This window comes from Tympanuchus pallidicinctus, unplaced genomic scaffold (genome assembly GCF_026119805.1).
Source record: "Tympanuchus pallidicinctus isolate F22 unplaced genomic scaffold, pur_lepc_1.0 scaffold2, whole genome shotgun sequence".
NCBI classification, from domain to species: Eukaryota; Metazoa; Chordata; class Aves; order Galliformes; family Phasianidae; genus Tympanuchus; species Tympanuchus pallidicinctus.
Genome location: NW_026294721.1, coordinates 6,577,009 through 6,597,144, shown reverse-complemented (window position 1 = coordinate 6,597,144; position 20,136 = coordinate 6,577,009). Strand labels below are relative to the sequence as shown.

The 20,136-nt window shown below is 43.1% G+C and overlaps 1 protein-coding gene and 1 long non-coding RNA gene across 4 annotated transcripts in view; both read left to right on the top strand.

The window, feature by feature from the left end:
* The window catches only part of FAM53A (family with sequence similarity 53 member A), a 65,730-nt gene extending 59,724 nt beyond the window's left edge, over positions 1–6,006 (top strand). For all 3 annotated transcript variants that reach the window (XM_052682191.1, XM_052682192.1, XM_052682193.1), the window contains one exon: positions 4,793–6,006. In XM_052682191.1, the coding sequence (XP_052538151.1) occupies positions 4,793–5,116 (324 nt within the window). In that variant the 3' untranslated portion in view covers positions 5,117–6,006. The remainder of the gene's footprint in view (positions 1–4,792) is intronic.
* Positions 6,007–13,327: 7,321 nt separating this feature from the next.
* Positions 13,328–20,136, top strand: part of LOC128080216 (uncharacterized) — a 63,563-nt gene continuing 56,754 nt past the window's right edge. The window contains exons 1-3 of the long non-coding RNA XR_008206549.1: positions 13,328–13,570; positions 16,090–16,167; positions 18,734–18,883. This is a non-coding gene — a long non-coding RNA (uncharacterized LOC128080216). The remainder of the gene's footprint in view (positions 13,571–16,089; positions 16,168–18,733; positions 18,884–20,136) is intronic.

Genomic DNA, 20,136 nt, shown 5'->3' with positions numbered 1-20,136 from the left:
TTTAGGGAGGGAAACTCCTCTGTTTGTACCTATTTGTGATGAGAGGGTGTGATGGTGGTGATTATGTATTTGAAAGGCAGTTTTCAACAGGATGGAGCATTTTGTGATAGCTTCTGTAATTTGAAGTCCTTAAGTCTACATCTTCCTGAGTCTCTTGAATGTAATGAATTTGTAACGTAATTGAGTTTCATTATTGCTGGGGCTGACCTGTCACCTTTTTGGGGATAGGCTGATGTCTGAGGTGCTAACACATAAAGCTATATGTGGTGCTTCTGAGCTAAAAATGATTGGCCAGCAGTCAGGGCATTTGCTTTTGAGCCAATCTGATGCAGCTGTAGGAGCTGGAAGTTGAGAAAATTAAGCAAGGATGAGCGTAGCCCTCAAAGTGTGAAGCCAGTCTAGCTTCATCAGTTAGCAAGATGTGGAGAAGCAGCAGAAAAAGCTGTGTTGCTGTTCTTAAGCTGTCTCTGCTGTGCTCTGCACTTGGATCAGTTGCTGATATTCCATGAAATTCCAGAGTTGACTCAGCATGAGAACTTATGTCACTCAGATCTTTCCTCTCACTATTGGAGAACTCAACAAGAAACCCAAGGTGCCAGTATCTCTTAGAGCAGCATCTCTTGCACTGTGCAGCCATAGGCAGAAGTCTCAGGATGGGCCAGAAAGCAAACCAGGTCACTAGTCTGATCAGTCTGACAAATTGCCTTTTTCCCTCGGTCTGGGGCTTCAGGGGCCTGCCATTCCTGAGAAGCAGAGGGGTGGACTCAGGGCTTCTGGTGGCTCCAGGCCCTGCCTTCTGTTGGCTGCTGCAGCTGTACCTCTGGGAGCAGCTGCATCCTCCACTCTGCATAAACTGGGGGGAAATAGGTAGAACTGGGACATGGGAAGAAGCTTGAGAACGGCTGCTCCAGTTATGCACTGAGTTTCAGTGCACATAAATGATGTGGGTTTCTTTTGACTACTGTAGCAAATGCTCTAGTTTTGTTACTAAAACAAAACCGACCTTTCTATTGCTCTTTATATTTGGAAAGTGATATATTATCAGTTTCTGAACTTGAGGTTTAGTGAGCTACAGGCATTAGCTTCCTTTCAAGCTACTCTGGGCTTTCGTGCTTGCTTTGTATGGCAAGGGTCTAGAGAGATTTCTTTTATTTCCTTCCCCACCATTGTTTTCAGTACAAAGTTTTTTTCTTAATATTCAGACATTTTATCGCCTCACTTCTTTTAGAACTCTAAGTTTCTTTTTTTTCTTTTTTCCCCATTATACAAAAGAGTACTTTTAGCTGATTGAGTTCTATCCATTGCCAACTGCAGACTCTTTTGTCTTGTTGTCCAGCATCCTTTATGGAATGAGGACCATTGAGCGAGTACTTGTTGGCTCCCTGCTGAGCACAATTGTGCGTGCAAGGTGTGGTACTGTACCACGGAACATGGAAAGCTGCAGTTTGGAGGGCCTGAATGCATTGCAATTTTTACCTTTTTGCTTTGTGAAAGAAGTGGGATTGTGCTGTGAGATAATAAATCCACCTATTTTTAGTTTGGTGCAGTTGCGACAAGTGGGCGAACAAAGAACCAGTTGAATGCACTTGCTGTTGTGTTGAAACCAGCTAAAAGTTCCTATTCAAGGAGTTTCAGCACAGTACAGCTAACAGGCAATTTTCCATTTATGTATACAAACCATCTAGAAAGACAGCTGTGCAGTTGGATTAATTTCTAGCAGTAAATTGAATAAAAGAAAATTGAAGGAGGTCTCGGGAATTCCTTTCTAAACAATGAAAGCAGATCTTTCAAAGCTTTCTTTTATTTAATCCCTTGCCTTCCCAATGTCTACTGTAAGATTTAAAGGACTGGAAATAGTGTCCTCTATGTGGAGGTATACAACAGGAAATGTGCTCTTTTTTTTGAAGCAAAGGGATGCTATTAAAATATCCTCTAACACTTTCTACTTCAAAATATGCTGATTTGCTTTTAAGTAAATGGGAAATTCACACCTCTTAGTCATAAAAAGGAGCTCAAATGTTTGTGCTTGTGTAAGCTGTAAGTGAGCAATGTAGAAATGTGTTCTGAAAACAGGAATGTGTTTTATACCCAAACTGTTTTTCACTGGGGAAAGGAACTTGGTAGTAGAAAGCTTTTTGATTATGCAAGGTTATCAGTTTTGTTGAAGCTAGTTACGTGTTGAAATAGGATGTGGGTTTTAATCAAGGCTAACAAAGATTTCAGTGAACTCCTACTGATAAAATGGTGGTCACGGGCTTCTATTTTAAAGGTTGATCTTCAAATACTATTTTGGCATTATAAATTAGCTCCTAAATTAAGTCTTGATTCTGTTCAAGTAAACTGTGATAACAGATACAGTTTGGACAGAGAATGGTTTGAAGACAGCTCTAAGGAGAAGGATTTGGGAGTCATTTGGTGAAAGATTCAACATGAGCCAGCAATGTGCACTTGCAGCTCAGAAGACCAACTGTATCTCGGATTGCACCAAGAGAAGTGTGACCAGCAGGTTGAGGGAGGTTGATTCTGCCTCTCTGCTCTCATGAGACCCACCTGGGGTATTGCATCCAGTTCTGAGGCCCCTAACGCAAGGACAGGTTGGAGTGGGTCCAGAGGAGGGCAGTGAAGATGATCAGAGGGCTGGAGCCTCCCTTACAAGGACAGACAGAGAGTTGGGGTCTTCAGCCTGGAGAAGAGAAGGTTCTGGGGGGACCATATAGTTGCCTTCCAGTACCTGAAGGGGCCTACAGAAACGCAGGGGAGGGACTTTTATAAGGCCATGTAGTGATAGGGCAAGGGGAAATGGCTTTTAAACTGCAAATGGGTAGATTTATGCTAGATATTAGGAAGAAATGCTTTACTGTGAGGGTGGTGAGACACTGGAACAGGTCGCCCAGAGAGGTTGTGGATGGGTCCTCCCTGGGGGCATTCAAGGCCAGGCTGGATGGGGCTGTGAGCAACCTGGTGTGGTGGGAGATGTCCCTGCCTACAGCAGGGGCGTTGGAGCTACTTGTGCTTAAAGATCCCTTCTAACCCAAACTGTTCTATGATTGTATCCTTCTGACTTTAAACTTATGACTTGCTAATTAATGATCTACTTTATATTATATTAAAGGAATTTTGAGCAAAAGCTCCATATAAGCGTAAGAAATCTCTGGTAGGTAATGGAAGGTGTAGCACTAAAGCATTATTTTCTTGGTTTTCCTTCACACAGAATCACAGAATCACCCGGGTTGGAAGGGACCTCAAGGATCATGCAGTTCCAACCCCCCTGCCTAGCAGGGCCACCAAACGAACACATTCAGATCAGGTTGCCCAGGACCCCGTCCAACCTGGCCTTGAACACGTCCAAGGACGGGGCATCCACAACCTCCCTGGGCAGCCCGTTCCAGGGCCTAACCACTCTCCTTGTAAAGAAAGTAATTCAAGTAATTTTTCTGTGTAGGCTAGATGTAAGAATATCCAAGTAGCAACTTGAAGAGTGGCAGTAGGCTTACTGCAAGATGTTCTACATAGCACTGACCTCAGGGGTCAGCTTTACCACTGGGTGGCTTCACTCTCCCCACTTACCCAATTTTGTACAGACGATGAGCTCATGCTTAGATTTCCTCTGAACTTGTGAAGTTTTGCTTGAAAGCCACTTAACAGATCTGGTAAACTGTTCATGTGGCTGCTAGCATGCAGTGGCAGAGTAGGAAGATTTGTCCAGTGCTCTGGGAAAGCATCTGGAACATGATGTAGTATGAATGTTGCTATGTTTGTATTCCATGCGCATGTATCAACTAATGTGAAATACTTAAGAAATGACAAATTGAGGGGGAAAGCTGAAAATGGGTGTGAAAGTGTTTTGTTCCTTGTGGATCTACTTGTAATAAGCTGTGGCCATGTATATGTGAGGTTGCAGTCAGATATCAAGAGCAGCCACCACAGTGTTACTCTCTGGATTCTCACCACTGCAAAGAGAAACCCTTTCGGCTCACTGTGTGCTTGTAAGAGACAGAGATTAGAAATTTCACATTTATCAAAATCAAACTTCCATTGTCTGTATGGCCCTGTTGTTAGATGCTGCTTTTGATTTCTAGTTAAAGATCCCTTACAGCTGCATGAGGAACTCAGGCATTTTTCCCTTTATTTAGGATACTGAGGATTTCTTTTTTAAATCAGGGTTAGCACCCCTCTCCTTTTAATATACTTTTCATTTAAATAGCCCTGAAATTCCTGAGCTCTTGTTCAAATGGTACCAAAAGTAAGACAAACTAAGCTGACTCTGAAAAAGATACTTACAGCTTGGCTGCTTGCTGCTTTGAGGTTACCCAAACGTGCCAGTTGTCTTGCTGCAGACTCCTGTGGGACTGGAGAGCTTATTATCTACGTGCTTGGGAACTTGGAAGAATTAGTTGTTGACTAGGCTGCAGTGCAGCTGTCTAACCTAAATGCTGATGTTACTAACTGCTGTGCTCTGGGTTTGCCAGAAGGTGAATATACCAGCCTAGATGCTTGTAGTTCCCTATTAAGTAAGATTTTTAGACTTTTCTGCATACAAAAGGAGTCTACTAGATTTTTGTCACTAACTGGAATCTACATAGGCAAAAAGTCTGTGCACGATCAGGTTGAGTAGTAAACAAATGCCCTTCTTCCTTTTTCCTCATGTCCCACGTTGTTTCCAGCTGTGCTTTGGATAAATGCTTCTGTAAACTTGAGTACATTTCCTCACCTCATTGAAATACTTACGAGAATCAATTCTGCTCATCCTGTACATTCATCATTAATATATTCATATTTTTTTCAATTACAGACTTTAAAAAATTCCAAAAGTCTTTGCTCCCTTGATTATGAAGACGATGATGATGACACACAAATGAAGACAATTGTGTCATCCCCATGTGACTCAAATGATCTTATGAACATCATCACCCCTGGTTCCAGTCCAATGAAAGAACAGCTGGATGAAGTAAGGCATCACGGGTCATGCCAAGGTAGCTTCAAAACAAGGGATTATAAGAAAGCAGCTGCAGTGTGTGAAAGTGATGAGGACACAAGTGATTGTGAGAGCACTGAAGAAGGCATCTTTCCTCTAGACTGTGGGGACTTGGACTTAGAGCAGATTGAAAACAACTGAGTCTCAAAGTTGTGTGCTAGAATCAGAGTTGTTCTAAATTAAAATGATAGAGGATTACCTTTGCCATGCATAATCCATGTCCCTGAATCTCTGTATTGCCTATCTTGGGCCTGTGTTAGAAGAAATGTTTCAGGTGGGGGAAAAATGTGAACCATTGTTACCTGTTTAGTCTATTGATCAGTATGTGGATGACAATGACAACAACAACAACAGAAAAGTAGGAGGTTAAATGTTATTTTGAACATTAAGGAATAATTTTGATTAAAAAATTTCCTAACAGATATTTTGCATTTTTATGGCTTTTACAGTTCTGGAGAAAAAGCATCTCTATTTTGAAATGAATTTTCAGAAGGGCATTCTATAAAACTAAATCTGTCTACAGTGATTCTGGTGCGGGTATATGTTGCTTTTGTTAAAGAGCTTAATGTGAAAAGTGAATTGCATAATGAAATTGGTAATAAACCTTCAGATAGAACTCTTAAATACCTGGTTGGCAACTGGTCCAAAATATTTAACTGCCATCTCTGACCGTGTCTGGATTAAAAAAAAAAAACAACACAACTTCATAACATGTACAAATGTTCTTTTCATACATTCAGGACTTTTTGATCAAAATATGGTAGTGACCTTAAAGGTTAACATTTTCCATGATTTTACTACTTGAATTGTTTTCTAGCCTGAAGCAATGCTATTTAGGTGGGATAAAACTGCAAGTAGCTGCCCACCTACTTGGTCATTATGTTTTCTGTGGTTCAAAAGAATGTACAACAAGAGCACTTGAACTTTTAGACAGGGACTTTGTAATGATCAGTTCCCCAGGAGGTGATCCCTTCAGCAATACTAGAAGGAAAATAGTCCTTGAATTAAATAAAATGACATTTTGCTTTGCACTTGTGTCTGTTTATGAATTTTGTTGGAGGAAAATACAGTCTGGGTCATGTTCTGTAATATGGTATTTATGTACAGAGTTGGGTGGAGGGCAGACTTCTGGTCATCTAAAAAGAAAGTCAGATTGGTTTGAGGAGCTGAGGAGTAATTCCTGCTAGATCCCAGAAGTGTCGCAGTGATTACATACACCATAATAATCTTAATATAATAGTCTATTCACTGCAGACTATTGCAACACATATTTTGTTAGTTCAGCTGGAATAGGGATTTGCCTGATGAAGAGGGAAAATAATCTCAAAATAGAGATTTTAAATTGGATAGAACTGGAGAGGCTTAGATTATGGCATTTCATTGCATCTCATTAGTCTGCTTAAGTGAGCCAACTCCTATGATAGTCTGTGCTATAAAACCAAAATCCAGTATCATTCCAAGTCACCTAATGGAATGTGATTGAAGTGAGAAATTAATATCTGGAGGCATGTGACAAGAGGCAGAATAAGGTGTGACTCGGGCTGCAGCCTTGTGGTTAGGGTCAGCCTTTGGGCATAAAAAGAACAGGCTTTTAATTACTGAAGTAGCTTGCATGGCTTACTGTCTGTACAAAACTGAGCTTGGGGTAGCCACTAAAAAGCTGTAGTGTTCTTCATGCTTTTATGACTCCTACTGCACATGTAACTAACGGCAGCAGTGGTCTGCAATACCAATACCAATATACGTGCGTATGGAGGTGTGAGATCACTGAAAAGACTTGTTAGGCTCTTGATGTGTTAATATATATAGTGTTAATATATATCATGCTCATTGTAGCAGCAGAAAATCATCCTCCTTTTCCTAGATGAGTAAATAAAGGAGCTGCTCATGGAGGAGAGTTCTTTCGGAAGCTCTGTTAAATGTGCATCTCGCTCTGCAGGTTATTTGGATCCAGAGGAGGGCCATGAAGATGATCAAAGGGCTGGAGCACCTCTCCTATGAAGATAGATTGAGGAAGTTGGGCTTATTCAGCCTGGAGAAGGCTCTGGGGAGACTCTATTGCAGCCTTCCAGTTCTTGAGGGAAGCTTTAAAAACAGGACAGGGACTTTTTATGCTATCGTGTAGTGACAGGAGAAGGGGGAATGGATTTAAACAAAAAGAGGGGAGATTTAGGTTAGAAGTTAGGAAGAAGTTTTTTGCTCAGAGGGTGGTGAGGCCCTGGTACAGGCTGCCCAAAGAGGCTGTAGATGTCCTGTCCCTGCAGGTGCTCAAGACCAAGTTGGATGGGGCCCTGGGCTGCATATTTTAGTGGCTGGCAACTTTGCTCATGGGGGAGGTCGGAACTGGACGACCTTAAAGGTCCCCTCCAACCCTAGCTGTTCTATGATATTTGCTCCTATGTAGCAAAGAGCTTGCAGGTAGTGCCACATACATGCACAAGCTATTGGAAATAATATTCTGCGACTGAATGTCACTATTTTTGCACTGAAAATTAAGTTCCAAGAAATATCAAATGAATTCTAGCCATTTTTCCTTGTGGATAAATGGGAATTGCACTGTAGCAGGCCATCAGTCATCATGGATAATGGGACAACAAAGCTGCTTCCTGCACTTTAATTACTAGTGGCAGAACCACATTTCTCTTCGTGTATTTTTTTTAACTGAGCAATAGAGGTAAGTAAAATTGAATAAACTTTAATGCAGGATTGTAGCAAAGACCTGTAGTACTACTGGGATCACTTAAAGGCCAATTTGCCTATTTGAAAGCACTCTGATTAGAACTGTAATGGCATGGAATGAGAAAGCTAATGTGGCAATCCATTTTAGCTCTTCCTCTCCCAAGGAAAACTGGCTTCTGGAAGAAGTGAAAGAAGAAAATACCTCAGAGGACACAAATAAAAGGAGGTAAGATGTGCTTTGTCAAGAAAAAAAACACTTTAGAAGGAACTCCAACTATTAATAAGCAATAGGGAAAAGGCAAGAATAGAGCAGGTAATATTCCAGCTCTGAAATACGGGCTGGCTGTGATTTTAAATTTACATCTCAAGTCTCAAAGGGTTCTGCAGTTTCTTTCTGTAGGGGCATTGTTTTGACTCAACACAAAGTCACATTCCTACCCACGTATTTGGGGTAGGAAGAGGTTTCCCAAGTTATGGTACAGATGTTTGCTTATGGTAGCTCTGGACTCCAGCCCCATGGCAGCCAGCTGTTAAAACTCTAAATAGCTCTTTCATAGACACAGACAGACAGGAGTGGTTTTAGATACTGAAGAGCAAGCTTCATGAAAGTAGGAAGTAGTAATTATCTAGTTCTGAGTCTTATTAGTTGGTGACAGAAAAATGAGTGGTTGAACAGCTGTGCAGTGACACAGTGAATGAAGAAATTGACTGAAAGGAATCTGTGCACTCTGTCTACAGACCCTCATGTAATCCCACATGCGAACCAAGAGTAAAAGGAATTACTGGTGTGAGGTTATTTCAGCTGGGGCAGGCTTTGACCTTGCATCATGCACAAGATATTGAGATGTGCTTAAAAGAAATTCACGGGTGATAAATTTGGCACTTCTGTTACACTTGATTATAGAATAAAATCTGGTGGCTGTTTTGGGCAAGTTTACAAAAAGAGAAAACATGCTTCTGAGTGTGAATTGTATTTGGTAGTGGCTGTGCTGGGCTGGGAGTGGTTTCCTTCCGTCTTGCAGCCAATGTCAGAACAGAAGGCTGCGCTGCGTGGCACTGTGGGAGTTGTTTTAGGTCACTTATCTCTCATTTTTATTAGCAACCAGGCTAACAAAGTAGTATGCATGTTACATTTGCAGTCAACAGGATGTTGGACAGATGTGAACGATAAGATAGCATTAGAATTTAAAATAGTCTTGGCAACTTGTAGAAATGGTTGCAACAGGGAGGAGATTGGGGGGGAAGACAAGATCCTTTTCAACAAGGCACTAAATTTAGACAGGTTTAAGCTCGGCGTTGAGCCACGTAGTTAACAGTGCTTCTGATAAGGAAGCTGGGAGTTGGTCCTGTTAGTAGAAGAAAAATGAGCTTCAGGCTAAGGTTCACAAACGACAATTTATTTCATAAGGCTCGCGAGCTGCAGGTGCTCCTGGGAAGCACAGGATTAAGTACACAACTTGAGATGTTCTTTGCTGCACTGTGCAAAGTCCAGGAGAGAGTGGTGTGAGTGATGTACTGAGACATGGGAAAATGCACTTGAGGGAGCACAGAAAGAATGGAGATTGAAATCTTTTGGTAGACTGGGCTTAAGTGGCACCTAGTATAAAAAATGAAGGTAGGAAATTAAGGAGCAGATGTATGGAGAGATGTCTTCTCTTCTACAAATGGAGACCTGTAAAGAGCATCTGTCAGGAGTGATAGCTATGTTTTCCTTGCCTCAAAGTGAGATGATTAAGCTGGCTGACTTCCCACAGCTCTTTGCTATCCTTCTTCTTTTGGAGCTGTACAACTTGTATTTCTAAGCACGGCTAAAAGCTGAAGGTAAATAACTACAGGAGGAAGAGGAGCTGAGAGTAACATGGTGAGAAAAGTACTCTGGAGTTTCCAGTGCATGGTCAAACTATAATATGAAATACTATTAGGAGCTGCCCCTTGCCAGAAAATCTACCCCTATCTTGTCAGCTTGGCCTAAATGATCTTTATGAAACCACTGCCTACATCTGTACCCGACTGTGTCCAAGTCCACTCTGGCAGAGTGCTGCCACCATCTGCAATAAATCTAAAGATACTGATCAGCTGTTGGTGTAAAGGTAGCCCCAGTAGTACATCTGAAAACGCACAGATTTGACAAGAAGTCCCTGGTGCTGATTGGCAGATCTCCTAACTTTTCTCAGTCTTGATGATCCTTCCAATTCAGGACATTCTATTGTTTTCACTGTGCATTCTGTATATTATAAAACATTACGTGCACCTAAATACAGTTATATCTGCAGCTCAGATTGCCTGGGGCACTTCCTTGAAGGCTTCTGCCTCGTCCTTGGATGAGACAAAGCTGACTGGGCAGGTAGCACATGTTGCATGTTTTCAGCCTGCAAAGGACCTGCTTTTGAAGCTGTGGGTGTTTACACCACCAATCTGTGAATCAAAATGAACAGACCTGCATCAGAGAGCCAGACAGCCTGGGACCTTCAGGTGCTTATCCTTGCCCCTTTGGTAGAGCTTATATCTTGTTTAACACACACAAAATATGGTTTCAGAGGAGTGTTGCTGCCATATGTTTAGCAGTCCATTCTGGTGGTGCGTTTTCCAAGTGAGTTTTGCCACCAGTTGTTTTGGAGTTTGTGTGTAATGAACATCATCCAAACTGCTGCTCCCACCACCATCTGGTCAGCACAGCAATTACCAGTTTGCTAAGAGCTCTGATTTTGGTAAGCCCATCTGATGGGAGCAATGATGGGAATTTGAAGTCGGGGTTATTCTGTTGAGCCCTGAACACGTGTCCCACACACCACAGCAGATGTGGCTGAGCTCCTCCTTGCAGTCATGTGGAAGGAGAAAGTAATCCCAGAACAGTGATGGGCTGAGGCGTCATCTGTCTGTCCTAGCTGCCTTCTTTTGCCTTTCCTCTTGACCTTGATTCAACTTGCTACTGCTGCATGTCAGGTGGGGTTTCTGAGACACGGTCTAAATGGATTTCCCAAAGTGTCAGAGCTCTGACTCATGGCTAACAGCTATGGCAATGCCCATTTTTGCTTTTCTGTGGCTCTTGAGACTGCAGTCTCCACGATGACCCCATTTTGCTGCATGACCTTGCTTCATCCTCCCAGTGGTTCTTTCCATTCACTAAACAAGACGTGTTCCTCTGGAAGACAGAGTACATGGTTATGTAAATGGATAATCTTGAATAGTGCATGAGAATGAGCTATAATTCTGCAGGCAGCGTTACATCTGCTATTTGCTAATTCAGACTTCACAATTTTCATTTCCTTTTAGCATACATTTTTAAAAACATTGTGGTACAACTCCTCCCTTGGAAAAAAATGTGAAAACATATTAATTTGATCATCAGCACTGTTGGGATCTGGAGACGCACAACAAAGTCATTCCCACTGTAAGCTAACAGCGTTTGTACTTCATTTACTGTCTGGTAACATGGGTCCACCAGAGGGGAATAGGATGCGTGCTTTGCATGTGTCTTTATAGTTTTTTTTTACTTGCCAAGAAAGCAATGGTCATGTCTCAGTAAATAGGTTCTACTCTGTTTTTGTTTTGTTTTTTTTTTTTAATATGGTTATTTCTGCTTCCCTCTGTCAAGACCATACTGTTCCCCAAGCACATATGCTGTTGAGTTATATCCACCAGCTCTTCTTATTTGGACAATCCTGTCCAGAGCTGGTTAATCTGAAGAGTTGGGCAAATGTTCTTAGATCACTGTCATCTGGGGCAGGGCTCTTTTTGATTCCAAATGTCATATTAGAGTCTGTCTTGGATGAATGAGAAAATGGGGAGAGAAACAAGAGGGGGAAACAGAAATCAACAGAAATAGAGATAAATTTGAATAGGAAAAAGGAAATTCAATACATATCATCATTTAAACCAGAAAGTTTATGGCACAGTGTCAGAACTGGAGCAAATGCAAGCTGTCCTGCTCTGCATATATTTTTGTGCATATCTGTGATTCTGTGACATTCCTTCTAAAGGAGAGCATTTCCACCAGTTTACTTTAGGGCTAGTGGGAACTGCTGTGAATCTTTGTATCCTATTTGCCAAGAAGAATTTCTTAAAACTTGAGAAAATAATGTAATTTTAATCTATAAGCAGGAAAGGACTGGAGATGCAAGACTTGTTTGTGCATGCCCAAAGCTACTTAGATCTTGAACTCCTTCAGGCTCGTGCTGTCCTTGCACAGTGAGAGCTATTAAAGCGGTGGCAGTGACACTGGCATCTCTCAGACAGGAAAGGAGCTGCTCTTTACATTTTTTTTCTTGGCTAATTTATCTAATGCTGTGTTTTCATGAACTCCAGCATCCAGACCTAAGCCTCTTCCAAAGTCAGTTGCCATCATGGCATCAAACTTCATTTTTACGGATTCAGATTAACTCCTCTCACTCAAAGAGTTCTTCCCTAGCACATATGATATAATTTTTCCACCCAGTCTCTTGTAGACTTGACATTACGTAACTGGAGCCAGAAGTACGGCTCTCCAGCAAAGAAGGCACTAGGGCTAGGGAAAAGCTTGAATATGCAAGTGGAGCAAGCCTGGGGACAAAAGATTTCTTAATCCATTTTGTAACTGGCCAGCTGTTGAGCTGCCCTGCTCTCCCCATGGATGCTTATGCAAGCAGGGGGGCTGCAGCAGGGCAGCTGGGCCCCCAGCCAAGCAGTGAGCTGGGCTTTGTAACTGGGGCTGGCTCATTAGCTGGGCTGCTTGATGAGCTGCTGCATATAGCCAAGTTTGTTGGGGCAGCACTTTGCCTTTGTCAGATGAAACTTCAACTTTGGGTGTACGCAAAGTCTTGATGGTATTTAAAGTAGTGGGAATGCTTAGTCCCCAAGGTCAGTGCAAGTGACCTTTGTAAAGCCATCTGAACATCTCCCCCCTTGCATTACGCTGTCCCCTTGCACCCAGTCTTCATCTCTTCACTGCAACAAGGATGGATTTGTCCAAAACTGGGTAGAGCTGTATAGCAGCACTGCTGGAGCAGAGACAGGTGGCCTGAGACTGGGCTGAACTTAGGTCATGGGCTGCGAGGAGGATGAAGTGTCCCAGGTGAGTCCCTTGGGGCCATCAAGGCAGAGTGTTCAAGCTGAAGGCTTTTCACAGAGTCATGGAATCATTAAGGTTGGAAACAGCAATCGATCTTCTAGTCTAAACATCAACCCAAGCCCCTGACTGCTCTAGACCATGTTGTTCAGTGTGACATCCACTCTTTTCTTGAATGCCTCCAGGGATAGTGACTCCACCATCTCCTTGAGTAGCCTGTTCCAATACCTCACCACAAGTAAGTAAAATACCTTTTAGAGTTACCTGGAAGCCCATCCCAGAGCAGGTGAGTTTAGAATATTTCCCCAGCTTCCTACACCCCATAAAATTTTTCAAGATGCCCCATAGACTATTCACGTAAGTGCATCTATCTTCTCCACAGCTATTCCCAGAGCTTCCTCAACTGTGCAGAGAGAGAGGTAGAGCAGCAGCAGGAGTGACCATGATAAAACAAGGGGCCAGGAGGGAGCATGTTGTGCTGCTAGGGAAGATGGGTAAGAGCAGCACCTGCAGCTCTCCGATAGCACTGCTCATCCCTTGGCTGTGCCTGTGTGTCTTGGAGCTGCTGCAGGCTCACTGCCAGACACAGCTGGGGCATCTGTTGAGTTTCTTATCCTCTCCAGACAGCTGCTGGTGTCCTTTGGCACTTTGGAGCCAATGGCAAAAACAGCCCTTCCTTGGGGTGGATGTGGGAGGAGTATGACTGGCAGCGCATCCAGTTGAAGACCATTCCTGAAGCTGTTCCTGAGGCTGGGGTATTGAAGTCCTGTAAACCTTGAACTGTGAGCACATGTATTAATTGTGGAGCTCAGGACTTCGTTTATGCAGTTTGGAGAGATGGAGGGAAATGAGAAAAGGTGTGTGGGTTCATGGTAGGTATGCTTGTGGTAGTGAGATGTTTGCTGGGGAGGGAATGGTCTTGGATGGGCAGATTGGTGAATAGATCTTCAGTGGCAAAATAAAACAGCAGATCATGGATAAAAATAAATGAAAGAGAACTGTTTTTTAAGATGTTGCACCAGATTTGAGCTGTGTATAACCTGTGAAGGAATTTAGCACATTTGGCAACAGCAGTACTGGTGGGTTATGATGGCACTTGCAGGTGTGCAGTGTATTCCCCCATCTTCTTCCCATCCTAAACACTTGAGTTAACTGAATGCCTCTCTCACATCTTAGTCTTCTCCCATCCACCCTAGAGATACTGTTGGGGAGTGACTGCAGAGAGAAAGCCTGTGCCACTGCAGGGAGGAGGGCTTTTCCCAGGGAAGTGAGCTGCTCTTAACTTGTCACGTGTTTGGACACTCATCTTCCACTTGTCACTCTATCACTGGAAAGCTGGTGCTTCTGATAATAACTTGCAAAGAGCTCTTACTGTCTAATTTTAATACCCTCTAAATGTTTATCTGATTCCTGTGGAGAAGGTCCAGGCTAGTAGGAAAATACCATACGCCTCCCTAGGATGTCTTCACTGTCTAGTAGAAGTTATTCACAGGTTTTGGTAAAAATATCTAGAAATACAATTAGTTCTCTCCTTTTTTTTTTTTTTTCCCCTCACTTTTGATAGTAAAATGGGAGGTCTCATTAAAGAAGAAATCTAGTATTTTCCTAATGAAGTGACCAAATGAAGAAAATTAATGATAACCATAATATGTCCCAGACTTGACCCTCCATGCAGCAGTCTGTGCTGTCCAGTCTGGGAGTAAGCCAGCCATCATTTTCTTACACAGGGGACAGAAATATCCATTTTTCCAATGATAGGACTGCCAGGATGGTTCTGGGCTGTGGATGGCAAGGGAAGACCTCTTCCAAGATGACGTGTTTCCTGTTGATTCCTGACTGGGTACTATGCAATGCACACAGTTTCCACAACTTATGCTTTGCTCTGAGGCTCAATTTCCACCCCAGGGTCAGCACTGGAGTCCCCTGCTCCATCTAATCATTAGAGCTGCACCTTGAAGTCACTAATGGAGCCTACAACAGAGCTGGCCATGGATTTCAGTTGAAGCGTTTTAATGGGCCCCATTGTGCTGCATTGTTTTTGTGGGTGTCTGCACCTTTCAAGCAAGCTCCAATTAGAAGAGGGGGGAGAGGAGAGGAAGAGAGAGGGGAGTAAACAGAGGCAAAACGATTCAGCTCTCAGGAAATCCACAGCCTGTTTGTGGGACAGATGGAGCCACGCAGCAAATGGCTGTGCTGCAGCATGGCCCCTGAGCAGGTGGGTATTTTGGAAGTGATGAGCAGTTTACTCCCTTAGTTAGCAGCCATGCAGGCTCACACCGGACATATGTCAATAACAGCTCTGGTTGGATCCTGCTGTCACAGCAATCAGAACTTGCTTACTTCTGCCCACCTGCTCTCTAAAAAAATTGCTGGAATCAAAACAAACAAACAAGAAGTTACTGACACTTGTTGCGTTAGAAGGGCAAATGAGGGCTCAGAAACACATGGGTATTATTTCACTTAAGTACTAATTGCTGAATGCCTTTCATTAAGAGACCGTCGTGGTCGTCCCAGCAGTGTTTTGAACTAATATGCAGATGGGCAGATGGCCCTTTGCTGTAATACAGGCAGATGCATCTAACGTTACAGATGGATTATTATGTTGATTTGTCACTGAAAGAAAAACTTATTTCACAATAGGGCATTCGTTTGAGCATGATTCTTTTTCAAGTTTCTATTTCACCTCTGTACTGGTTTTCACTCCATGAAAAAAATCAGCAATCAGCAACTAGCATTTCCCCTTCTGTGCTACAAAAAGAGAAAGAAAGAAACTTAAAGAGCCTGCCTAAGAGTAAGATGGTCCTTTTTTGAACCTGGAAGATGTATTTTAACTTCAGACCTGGAGGCAGGCCTGGAACAGGCTCCCAAGGGCAGTGGTCACAGCATTAAGCATACTGGAGTTCAAGAAGTGTTTCGACAGTGCTCTCTGCCATAGGGTTTGGATTTAGAGTGGTTCTTTGTGGAGCCAGGATTTGGACTCAGTGGTCCTTGTGAATCCCTTCCAACTCAGGATATTCTGATTCTTTGGAAAGTGATGTTTATTCTTTATCTTTCTGAGCCAATCGGGTTCCTGGAGCATCTCCCATGTGAGGAAAGGCTGAGTAAGCTGGGTCTGTTCAGCCTGGGGAAAAAAAGACCAAGAGGGGATCTGATCTGATAAACATTTATAAATATCTACAGGGAGGTAGAACTTCTTTATGGTGAGGGTGACTGGAACAGGTTGCCCAGAGAGGTTGTGGAGTCTCCATCTTTGGAGATATTGAAGACCTGGCTGGAAGCCTACCTGTGCGAACCTGCTCTAGCTGGGGGGCTGGACTCAGTGATCTCTTGAAATCCCTTCCAACCCCTGAGATTCTGTGATTCTGTGAAACTGAACTGTGGTTTTTCCTAGGTCAAGTCCTCCAGCATCACTGGGTTAGAAAGGAGATCTGAGACAGACACAGGAAAGGGAACCAGATTGAAGCTCAAGGTAAGCTGCCCTAAGGATGTTGTTTGAGCAATAAGCAGCAGCATAGCTGTGGGACTGATAGACAGAGGTAAAAATGCAGGTATTACTGTCATGAACGTGGTACTTTAACAACAAATACTAAGATGATACGTTTTTAAAGATTGCTTGGTGTCTTGTCTTGCTATTTGAAAGGCCAGCTCATGATTGTGCATTGTGGATGCACAGGCAATGTGAAGGCTGTTCTGTATCCAAGAGGAACAAGACAAGGAAGCAGGTGGAAGGTTGAATGGTGGCCAACCATTGCTCTCCCTGTACTGATGCCAAAACTTGCTTCTGGCTACTGCTGTGGTGATCTTCCTGGGTCGTATGTTTTGTCTCAGTCTTGTCAAAGCTGCTTCCTTTCCCCAAAACATTCCTTCTTTGGACAATGGAGCAGAATGAGGAGAGCCAAGGGACAGCCTGTAGCACCACTACTACATTGTAGCTGTGTCAAGAACCTCCTTCAAAAAAAAAAAAAAAAAAAAAAAAAGAAAAGAAAGGGAAAGAACTCACTGAAAAAAATCTGCAACTTATGCTTGATGTTAATATCTTGGTATTTAATTTTTATCCATCAGAGAAATACATCTCCTGCTGCTTATCTCCCCAGCCTTTTTAAGTCAGTGTTGTCATCACAAGCACAGCTCTACCACAAATTTGGCCAGAAAGAGAAAAGCAAACAGAAGATGAACATGGAGATAAGAAATCTGGAACTACATGCGGCAGCAGCAGAAAGTCCCAAAATTAAGAGCAGAAATTTTCCTGTAGCTGAGATATGTGCCACAGCCATTGTGTCACACTCCAGTAACAGTCTGTCCTGAGATCACACCTTTTCTCTCACACTGTATGAGGTGTGATTTAACACACCCCCTGCTCCAGGACAATCTGACGAGTTAAAAATCAATGATGTTTCTCCAAACAGAGGAGGATGTTGTGTGTCAAATGCTGAAAATGGACCTCAAGTGATGGCTTACATTTGCCAGCTGTTACCTGAACAGTTATGCCAGCCACCTGGCCTTGCTGCAGGACTTCAGATGTGTCTGTTCAATCACTAGCAGTCTGAGTGGTTCACAGCTTGTCCAAGAGATGCAGTCTTGACGTTTGATCCCCACTAGTACCTGTGTATTAATGCTGTTTTGTAGGGATGCGAACTTTTGGGGGCCTCAAAACATGAGCCTGCATGTGAGGGAGATCTCTCATAAAGAAGCAGAATACTTATCTATGGCTGCAGAACAAACAATCAGAGAAGCCAGCCAAATTTAAGATAGCAATACACTAAATACTGGGAAAAAATTGTTGCATAACATGAAGTAGCATTATGCAACACAGGGAATGGGATATAGCACTTAGAGCAGAAAATGACCTTTTGGTTTTAGTTTCTGAATGAAATCAACTTTCATTATGCAACAGTTGGCCTGTCCATCAAATAGGGTAGTTGATATTTATCCATGTCTCTGGCATGTGAGTCATTAATTAATATTTACAAGGCAGCTGGAGGTCTTGGGATGAATGACTTTGCAGGTACAGAGATATCCGTTGGAGTTTTCTCACTGTCAGACATAACGCAACAGCAAGCGCGGCCACATGTCTGCACATGTGGTCATAATCAGCTTTCTCAAATGAACAGCATGGTTTCGAATAGGAAAGAAACACAATTTATGGATAGTTAAACTTACACTGAATTGCCTTATGCCTAGGAGATGTGTTCATGCTATGGATGCGTTTGTCATATTCAAACAAGGAAATGATGTCTGTATTGGCCATGAGATATCATGGTAGATTACTACTGTGGATCTTCTTGGCCTCAGTTTCAGTGAATCTGTGCATCCTTTCACAGTTTGGAAATGTGTTTGCTTAAGTGCAAACCCAACAACACCATCGTCAGAGGGCCCTACCTCCTCCAGCTGTCTGATGCTGACAGTGTGATGTTACTCAAGCTCTCTTGGACTCCTTCACAAAGGAGTAATGCTGCAGGCAGGGGAAGCTGTATGGAGCAAGGTTTGGTAGGAGAGCTCTGCCTTCAGTGTCTCCCCTCTGACTGTCATGACCTGATTTTTTCAAAGAGCTCAGCACTCTGCTTCTAAGTTCTGGGGGGAAAATGTGCCATTTATTTGCTGTGCCTAAATGAGATTTGAACTAATCCTTGAAAATCTGGCCCAAATATTTCTTCTGTCATTGAAAGAAAGGAAAAATCCCAACTCTTTGAGGAAGCTCTGATGTCTTTGTTATCTGAGACACAGCCCTTGAGAATTCTCACATCTATATTTTGCTGAGAAGCAGTGAGAGCATCATTCCATATGGCTCAGGAAAACAAGGCAGTCAAAGCAAAGATGGAGGGAATTTTAAGACTGCAGTGATAAGATCTTCTCAGAGTTTATAGTGACCTCGCTGCTTTGCACTGTGACTTAGCTGTCTGTTTTTTGAAAAACATGGAGTGATACAAATCAGGATTTGTGAGGGAAACAAACAGCCCACCCGTTCAAGAGAAAAAAAAAGCATGAAAGCCTGATCTTGCTGACAGCCTGTTGATGTTTCTGTGCTCTTTCTGTAGGAAGGAGACCCCCAGCTCTCTGTGAAGGATGGGCATGAGCTGGCATCGAGTCAGAACATCTTGTGAAGGTGGGAGAAAATTGGAGCATTGGGGCTCCTCGGCCTTTGAAACCCCCTTTGTGTGAGCAAGAACTGGAGCTGTTCTGAAGAGGTAGGTTGGTGCTTAGCAGAGATGAGAGCATGCAGTTTGCAGCTAAACTAGGAGATGAGTAGGTGTCTGAATTGTTTTCTGCATATCCAGGTCAGGATGGGAAAAGGAGATTTTCTCCACTGATGCCTGTAAGGTCCAGAGGCAGCATCTACAAATCACTGGTTATGTTCATATTCAGTAGGGTCCCATCTGGCCTGGCCAAGGTCTGCCTTTTTCACATCAACTTTAGCCTCCATCCTACTTTTCTCCTTGCAGAATCCCAATTTCCAAGCTGTTGGGCTGACTGCACAAAGGGAGACGCTGGCTCAGCGTGTTAAGACCACGCTGAACATCTATAGCATAGAATGAAAAAGTAAAGGTGAAATGTGCAGCCCAGGGCTCTGGGTTCTTTCTTGTGTGCTCCTGGGAATGGAATTTTTGCCCATTGGACTTGAGCTGCTCTAAAAAGCACAGAACAAAAGCTGATCTTAAAAGTGATCTGCAAAGGAATAAATGGCAGGCGCCTCTTTGTTATTCATGTATGGCACTCAAAGAGCACTTGAAATGGTTGGGATTTTCGGTGGACATTTTCTTTATTTTTTTTAAATTCTTCTTGGGTTTTGGGGCATTTTGGTGTTTGTGACTCAGGAGCAGAAATACATTATGGCTGGCTGGGAAACCCATGCATTGATGACATCAGGAGACACATGTGAGTTAAACAGGCCTAAAAGGGAAAACTCAGGCATCTGGGGCTGCGATATTCACCAAGAGGCAGCCTGGCCTTTGTCTTTTACTTAATTTTATTCCTGCCTGCCCTGTGCTCCATACCACATGATTTATGCACTGAATCATGCTCAGCAGCCGTATTCACAAGCTGGCACAAATTTATTTTTGTCTGCTGGCCAATTACACCAACTGCCTCAACTGTTGTTTATTTTCTTCTGTTGCATCCTCTTGAGTTACCATTAACAGTGTCGCTTTTGAGTAAAGATGGGCTTTTTGGCAACAGGGCCTGTCGGCCTGCCAAACTAATGGACCATATATGTTATCTAACAAGTCAAAAAGGCTCCAATTTCAAGACAGCCTGCAGTTGTTGTGGCCACCTGCAGTGCACTGGCAGGGGTGTAGGCCACTGACCGTGTGGGACGTGTCACCCCGGCTCAAGCATGTCCTTTGGTACAGATTGCCCTTAGGGGAGGACGTGTATGGGCTTTGCTATGGAGAACAACAGCCCTCCTGTGGCTGACAGCGTAACACTGGGATGAAGAGCACCC